Raw genomic sequence first — 8,664 nt, 5'->3', positions numbered from 1 at the left:
GAACATCCACTCAGCCAATCAATCACATTAGACTTGTTTGACAAAGGGATAATCCCCGGTCAGTGATCCAACATCGGAAAGGGCAGCCGTTTTATTCCCCACCCTGTGAGAGCAATTAACTGGTGATGCTACAATGACATCCCACCTCCCCTCAGTTGGATGCAGGGGAGCAAACTGTAAATGAAAATTGTACAAGACATTTGTAAAGCTTGTAACTTGTTGCTAACATGAATGCCATTCCACAACTGGGGAACCCTATTGAACAGTTGTGGGTAGAACTAAATGCTTCAAAAAATGGTTCTACTACCATTCATCGTATCGTATTTATTCAATTTCCTTCAACCATTCTCTCTGGATATATCGTATTCGTTCAGACACGATTCGATTATACAAGTTTAAATCCTTGTGACATTTTAGTACGTGAGTTCTGCATGATTTACAGATCATTCAAACCCGCACTTATCAAACCTACAATTTTGCTTCTACTACAAACCTTGCAGGCACCTCAGAAATACTAGCAATTTTTAAAAATGTCCATGAAAAGAAGAAAATACTATTTGCCGTTACCGCTATATTCTTTTGGGTAAATGAAAACAGAGCTCCTCATAAATGTTTTTCTATGCCTAAATACTTGTCACATCACAAATGAGGACTATTTGAGGAAGTGCAATGTGTACTTCCCTGTGATATTAAATTTTGCAAGAAGAACAAGGCTTATAGCTTATTTGGCCAAATTTTGAAAATCAGCATATTTGGACTACCACAACTTTTAGAAGAATCTTTGAGAAGCTTGGCCAGACATGCTATTAATCTAAAGCACAAACAGACTTTATGTTAAGCCAGTATCCATCCCCTAGACCATTTCAAAACACTGCCACAACACGCATAAGTGCAGAATGAGCAATTTCGTGAAATCTGATACCGACAATTACAGCACATATTGCCAAACCTAATGCGAGATCTGTGTACGGGGTAAGTGAGACCACACAAGAATGATGGTCAACCCAGACAATCATTGCAGCATATGCAAATTACTTTAAAGTTAAATCTTTTCAAAGAGCAAAATTCCTATATGGTACAAAGCATTGCTTATTTATGCAACTTCTCTCATGTACCTACCTTTTTTTTTTTTTTTTTCTCTTTGTTAAATTATCTGATCAGCTTAAATGAATGTGAAGGAATCAATCAGACATATAGTACTCGCCACCACTAGATTGATCTTGATCATCATCATGCATATTGTTATGTTGTTCACCAACATCATCTTCATGACTGATTCTTGTTCTCTTTGAACTTGAAACATTCCCCTTCAAAGCTGTTGTATAGCCCTGTGGATCCAACAATGACATAATCAGTTTAGTTGCAAATAGAAAAGGCCATGCAGGAAAAAAGAATGAAGCAAGAGTCTGGCTAGGCTTCATTACCCCTTCTTCTTTCAGTTCAATGGCAGCTGCAGTTGGTCTCTTCCTTACTGTGACTTTCGAGGGAACTGGGAAATGCTCGACTTCTTCATTTGACTTTCCCTCTCTAGCTCTCTTTTTTCTCAGAACAAGCTTTGTTGGAAGAGGCTGGATCACATCACATCCACAGTGAGTTTCAAGTTACAGGGTTAAACCACATATAAAGTTTTACAAGTAGAACACAGTTTTACCATGTAACGGGCCTCTGTTTCCCCAAACGCCACAACATACGTATTAGGATCATCTGCATCATCACCTCGTACCTGCCAATGGGCACATGAGGGAAATATTAACACAACTAAGTAATTTATCGATGTACAAAATTGTAGCTAGATTGACTTTAGCACTCAGAAAAGGTACATACATCCCAGTGATACTCCCGAACCCAAGAGTATGAGATATCCTCATTTTCATCATACATATCCTTCGACAGCTGTCACAATCCACGAAAAGCAACAGAATATCATTAAATAAGATTTTTACCCGTGAACCAACCTTTCAATTTAAACAATATGAAATTTCACCTCATTCGGGGCAGGGACCATATATGCCAGAAATTTGTCAGGTTTATCTGCATCTGAGCTTGTAGCCACAAAGCTTTTCATAACGGCCTGCAAGGTGTATTGCATTTGCTAAATTCATGTTCATTAAGATATAATCCAAACATCATAGTATCATGGAGGTCCGAGGGTAAATAGAAGATGATCCATGCCAGTGAGGCAGTGACAGATAAATAATTATGTCCGGGGACTAGAAGAATTTGTATATCAACACTCTGGCAAAGGCCCTCAACCCAATCAAAATTTGGATTGAACACTCTCGCTTTGGTCAATGATGTTGGACAAGGAGCTGATTGCAAAATGATTCTAGATGTAAGTTTGGAGAAGATGAATATGGGGTTTTAGTTTTCATATGCAAAATCTGACTTTGCCAATCTTTCTTTAACTTAGCAATTGCTCCTTGACATCTACTGACTGAAGGAATGTTTCCCTTATAGCTTATTAACCTGGAGACATTACAAATTTGGAGAAAGGCATCTAATCAATAATTTCACCTGTGATTCACATGCATCACGGACAGTTTTATCCAACTTGTTGTAGGTTTCTGAATCAGCAGTTGGAGCACTATCGTAATTCGCAAGCACAAACGGGTCCTTGTACCTGGCAAAGTAACATTATTTGCTCATGTTATCTCCAGTACCAAGAGATTGCCATGATCTAATAACTCCATGAGTTTTATATAAAGAAAAGGAAAAAGTGTTGCAAGCAATTATTAATTTATTTCTAGAATCTTTTGCATATGGAAAAGTACATCCAACTTCTTCTGTTCTCTTTTGACAAGCAAACATTATTTCATTGAGTAGAAAGAGAGCAAATGATTCCAGTATATGAGATGCATAAGAAAAGATAGCAATCTGGTTATCTCCTGTACAATCCCATCCAATCATCCATACAAATGGGATTGTCTTGGGTACTCCAAGAAAATTTAAAAAGTATACCAGAATCAATAGTGTATCTGCCATATATTTTAGAAAAAGTAAAGTAGAACGAGAGACAATGAAGGATACAAAAGTGCCACAAATAGCAAGTGCCAAATCACACATGTCAACAACCCAAAATAAATGGATAAAGGATTTGAATGCCTTTTGATTTCGAGTTTCTCATTATTAAGTGACAAGATTTTACATGTTCCCTCTGTCTTTTATGTGGAGGAGTTTGAATGAACATGGATTATAAGAAAGACAAAAAAACTTTTGAAACATGTGAGTTAAAACATGACATGACATTTTTATCTATAAAAATGTCATTAAGGGTGAAATGGAAGTTTTCTAGATGTCCTTTTTGTGGTTTAGAAACAGAATCCAATAGCCATCTGTTTTTTTTTGATAACCAATAGCCATCTGTTTCTTCATTATTCTGTTACTAGTCTTCTGTGGCAATTTTTTCTTATCATTGTGGGCCTCCAATGGTGCATGCCTTCCAATACCAGTGATCTGCTAAAAAGTTGTAATTGCAATGGGGGTGGAGATTGGTTCCTGCTTGTACATGGTGGACAGTTCGAAAAGAAAGAAAATAAGAATTTTTGAAGAAAGAACTAGTTCTTAACAGAATTTTAAGATGTGCTTTCTTCTTTTTCATCTTTGGTGTAAAGAACGTTTGTAGAGGAAGCAGTATCCTTAGTAGATCTGATAGGTGCCCTGTAATTGTTAGGATTTCATAGTTGGATCTGCTGTCCTTTCTCTCTGTATTTATGGTTTTGGCACTACCCTAATGCCTTTTTCTTTAATACTCAAGTTACCATTGTCAAAAAAAAAAAGGGGTGAAATGGAAGTTTAAGCTATATTGTTTCTAAATATAGAAAGGTGCCATTATATTCGACAAAACAAAAAAAGAAAAGAGTACCACATAAAAGGAATAGGGGGAGTACTAAATTTCTAACTACCTAATCCTTTTATTTTTTGAGAATATACAAAAAAAAAAGGAAAACAAAATGTTCATTCTTAACATTAATTGTTAACTAACAATAGATATATGATTTTTTAACAATATTTAATATTTAGGGTCTCTCTCTTTAAGACAGAACCAACAGTAACAAAGTGTATGCCATATGGCCATAGTGCAAGGCACCACCCATGTGTGTGGAGGGGGGGGGGGGGCACAAATTTGGCAATAAAAGTGAACATTGTCCCTAAAAAATATAGCTTATTACTCCACTTAACATGAAATCCTCTTTCAATTCAAAAAATACAACCAAACAAAAGGAAATTTTTTGGCATTAATAATTGAGATAAACTTTTCCTCATCCAGACAATCAAAAGGAGAAAAAAAAAAAAGACTCAAAGCTGCAATTATCACAAAATGATAAATCAACAATAAAAGATGAAACTAGGAAATGTCTGAGCCCTTTGAGCATGCATATTAGAAGACAATACAAAATACTTTTGGATGACGAGAAAATATAGAGGGAAAATGCAATAATTATACGAAATGTTATCTTCTTACATCCCTCCTCTTCAACATGTAGATATTTAACATAAAAGGGGGAAGGCCAAATGAGAGGAAGACTTACCGATCAAAGTCGGGGTAAAGTGGCTGGACTTTGACAGGTTGCAATCTGCGATTGGTTGCATGAATGGGCCGTGACTTGCATGCCTCAAAAGAAGCCTCAATCTCCTGGATTTGTCTATCTCTGAAAACAGGGTTCGAGAAATACAAGATTCAGGTCTCAACTATGTCTCAGTATCTTAGACATGAATAGCATGGACACTGAAAGCAGAAGTAACCTCTTGTTAAGATTCTCCAAGATGTTGCGTCCACCTTTTGTTTCTCGCAATTCTTTAGCTTGCTTTTCAGTAAGAGACTGCATGGCATAAACAATTAGTTAAATAACGATTTGCTACTCCTTCAAAAACATTCTTTACACACTATCATTAGCAAGAACCTGTTTTGCTGACTCCGTGCTAAGAGGAGAGATGTATTGTGTTTTGACCAGCCAAGAAACACCTTTGTCAGTTGGCCTTTCCTTCTTTTTTATGCCATCTTTCTTGATGGGGGTTATAGGATTGTCATCGCGCAATAACTCTTCATCTTCTGGAGCAAGTGGTATCTTTACGCCCTTGGGAGGACTAAGCAAGCCAGCAACAAGGTAAAAACATTAGATAATTTTTCCACTAAAATGTGCTACTTGAAGGAAAGGAGAGACAGCGCATAACATACTTGTATACACTGAGATCAAGAAGGTCAAGTGGAATTCCAAGGTCTGGTTCGACATATAGTTGAGGCTTGTGCATTTTCTCCAACGAAGTAATTGAGTATTTTGTAAATCTGCAAATTTTAATGAATTGCTCTTAGAAAATATGACAACAGTAATGCTCTGACGACAACCTGGAGTTTAATGTATCAAAAGCTACACGAAGTGTTTTGTGCTGAAGAAAGGTGGAAAAGATGTCAAGTACCATCACTTTCAAGCTACTCTCTGCCAGCAGTCTCTCCAGTACAATAATTCAGTACATATATATATATATATATATATTGCTAACATAAAGCCAAAATCCTTCCAAAAGAACTTCCATATGCTGCATCAAAATGCTTACGGAGAACCAATGCAGACTCTTACTCCAAGGATAAGTGGAGATTCAAATGCAAGAAAGACTCAGAAATGAAATCATGATTTACGAATACACAATGTTTAAGCAACCTTAGATAAGCTTTCTCAATCTATTAACTATGACCTGCACTTGCCTTGAACAAGAGTTGCTTCCCAAAAGAAAGGACATGGAAAGGGAAGAGAACCACAGGATGAGCTTAACACTTGCCTACTCTAGTGCAGATGAAGTTAGTAACTACTAAAACAAAAGGTCATTTGTTCCCCATAAGTGTTAGTCCTTGCACTCAAACTTTAAATGCTCAACAATGTAAATCAAATAACTGCAACGACTAACATCTAACATGAGAAATGTAGCAATAACCATAAAAGCAATAGTTGATTGGTTAATAGGTAGATAACAATATTATTATTCAAATATTAAAGGCCAAATTCTAGGTAAATTCATGCCTAGTGTGATTTATAGTGGGCACGGCAATGTTGTGCAACAACAACAACAACATATGCAGTGAAATCCCACAAGTGGGGTCTAGGGAGGGTAAAGTGTATGCAAGCTTTACCACTACCTTGTGGAGGGTAGAGAAGCTTTTCAACAACTAAAAATCAACAAATTACACTGCTTGATAAAAATGGTTTAAAAGAGAGAGGATATAGCTGTGTCCATGTCCCATTCTCACACCAACAGCGACAGCCTAACTACTTCTGGATCAGACTAACCAGAGGTGATGGTTAAAGCGCAATTCCAAATTAGGCATATGTAGGAAACCAGCAATCCACAATAAAAATGTTCATGGGGAAAAACACAAAAGGCTTGCGAGTTGTGCTTGGGAAAGAAGTCTCATTTAACCCTGACAACCTTTACAAAAGGTGCACATTCTAGATGGAATATTTTGTCTACATATTTTTTGACAAGCCATTTTGTCTACATATAAAGAGCATGATTTGCTTAGTTTATTCTAGTTTTGTCAGAAGATACATTTGTAGTTGAATTGATCATCATAAATACAAGTGAGAGGACCAGCACAATGAAAAGCAGAATCACAAACCGATCTGGGTCTCTTCTTAAAGTCAAAAGCTTTGGTTGCGCTGTCGGATCTGGTAATTCATTTCTGAATCTGCAGAGTACACACAAAAAATACAGAATGTTCAGCAATATTAATATGTAAAACGACTTGTTTGTCCCAAATGATAGCATACCATAGTCTTTTCACAAATAATCCTAACACAGAAAGGAACATTTTCAAAGACATGACATAATAGAAGAAAAGTCATTCAGTAAATAACTAAATACACTTACCATTTGAATAAATGATGTCCATTAAGTTTATCACCAACCTACCCTATGGAATAAACATCACATGTAAAGTTCACCCTTACCATGACCCAAACTAAAACCACACCGACAAGAACAAATTTGAACAGAACTAGAATAAGCACAAACTAAAAAGGATCTCAAAGCATCGCGACAAGATTTCATGTGCTATGGGGGTGAATGGCAAGATTATAGTTGCATGCTTAAAGGGATGCTTATCGTCTCATTACAAGGAAAGTCAAAGCATATAGTGGTATGTAACACTCCCGAAGTATCCCAAACTAAACATTACTTTCAACCAACCAGTATGCTTGAAAACTCTAATCTCCAGCAGAGCGGATACCAGATAATATCAGGTAACTAATCCAACATAGAAATAGAACAATTGGGACATTTAAGGATCAAACAATTACTTGGCTGGTAGTAAATCCAGAATTAATGTCTTACTTTAACTTGCAAAGAAATGTTGTCGGCTTCTTCAACCGGTTTTCTGTCCTCTCGCCACTTAGCAAAGGGGCGGTTCTTCTGTCAGCCATATGTGATGCGCTAATTGACCCATGACCCTTCGTACCAGAAGTTAACATTTGGGTTTTCTGCAGAACCTTATTCTGTGATTCCTTTAAATGCTGTCTATTCTTCTCTTCATGCCTTTGCTTTTCTATCTCTCTCTTCTTCCTTAACCTCCTCTCTTCCTCAGTCTCAACCCTTCCTGAAGGAGCATTGGATTTTTTCACTGGCAATGGAGGAACAGAATGGCCTGGCTGTTTAGAACGAGTAGTGTGGTTACCATGCCCTGATTCACGCCAGCCAGATTCTCGCCTTTTCTCTACACTAGGCCTGCTTTCATTACGTTGGTTCTGAGAGGGAACTGATGAAGGAGGTGGCGGAGGGGACGGTGGCTGAGAAGGTGGGGGAGGAGGAGGAATAGCAGAACTTGGAGGAGACGAAGGTGGAGGGGGTGGAGGTGGGGGCTCCAAGGGCTGGTTTTGGCTATACTGGGAGTACTGAGAAGATGGATAATACATTGGAGCAGGAGGAGGAGGAGGCTGCCCAGAAGGTGGTGGCGGAGGTGGATATGAAGAATCCGCAGGAGGAGGAGGCGGAGGTGGATACTGATTTCTGGTCGCAGGAGGTGGAGGAACGTAACCAGGATGCTGATAATTTGAACTCTGGTGCACCTGAGAGTAATTCTGCTGGGTATACGAAGATCCATCATTCACTCCGTAACCCCCCCAATTCTGCGAGTACTGACTTCCCCTGGATTGAGACGGTGGTGGCGGAGGGTTCTGATTCTGCGGAGGCGGTGGCGGAGGAACAAAACTCGACTGCGACGGTGGAGGAAATGGCCTATACGAAGCCATTGGACACTCAACAACAAAACACAACTCCTCCGAATGCAAACTAAAACCCTAGAACAAAACAGAACCACCAAATATAACCTCTACAATTCACAAATCCTCTTTCTCACCACTTCAGATTTACCTATAGCACACACACACAATCAAATCAAAAGAACCCTAATGAAACAAATACCGCTAAAATAATTTATTTGATTTCAGCATTCTCAAAATCCAAAAACTGGGTAACCTAACCCAATACAAAATTGAGCCCTTCTCAATTCTAGAATTCAAATTAGAGGGGAAAAAAAAACGAGAATGGAATTCGAATCAATAAAATGAAGTAGAAATCCACAAACACTTTTCAATTCTGAGAAGATTAAAGCATAACGAATTGCACAAGGAATCAAGTGGAAGATGAAGTACTATTCTCTGAAAATTTCAAGGGGAA

General features: G+C 38.0%; 1 protein-coding gene across 1 annotated transcript; it reads right to left on the bottom strand.

Moving 5' to 3' along the window:
* Nucleotides 1-1,142: 1,142 nt before the first annotated feature.
* On the bottom strand, nucleotides 1,143-8,282 carry LOC125820643 (protein PAF1 homolog). Its single transcript, XM_049500057.1, has 12 exons — nucleotides 7,324-8,282; nucleotides 6,611-6,679; nucleotides 5,177-5,284; nucleotides 4,902-5,085; nucleotides 4,744-4,820; nucleotides 4,530-4,649; nucleotides 2,515-2,620; nucleotides 1,985-2,071; nucleotides 1,825-1,893; nucleotides 1,652-1,723; nucleotides 1,425-1,568; nucleotides 1,143-1,328 (listed from the first exon to the last, which is right to left on the bottom strand). The coding sequence occupies exons 1-12, from the start codon at nucleotides 8,235-8,237 to the stop codon at nucleotides 1,182-1,184; spliced, it is 2,097 nt and encodes a 698-aa protein (XP_049356014.1). The 5' UTR covers nucleotides 8,238-8,282; the 3' UTR covers nucleotides 1,143-1,181.
* Nucleotides 8,283-8,664: the final 382 nt, after the last annotated feature.

This window comes from Solanum verrucosum, unplaced genomic scaffold, assembly GCF_900185275.1.
Source record: "Solanum verrucosum unplaced genomic scaffold, falcon-dt-bn FXZP01000117.1, whole genome shotgun sequence".
NCBI classification, from domain to species: Eukaryota; Viridiplantae; Streptophyta; class Magnoliopsida; order Solanales; family Solanaceae; genus Solanum; species Solanum verrucosum.
Note: the sequence above shows the minus strand (reverse complement) of the source record. Positions and strands in the feature narration are given on the sequence as shown.

Bases quoted from the DNA above. Each gene is read 5' to 3' on its own strand.
- LOC125820643 (XM_049500057.1), bottom strand. From the start codon at position 8,237: ATGGCTTCGTATAGGCCATTTCCTCCACCGTCGCAGTCGAGTTTTGTT. The intron at 5,086-5,176 runs GTATGTTATGCG...TGGCTTGCTTAG, and splicing joins CTTGATCTCAGTGTATACAA to TCCTCCCAAGGGCGTAAAGA. The intron at 1,894-1,984 runs GTGAAATTTCAT...GGATTGTGACAG, and splicing joins TGGTCCCTGCCCCGAATGAG to CTGTCGAAGGATATGTATGA.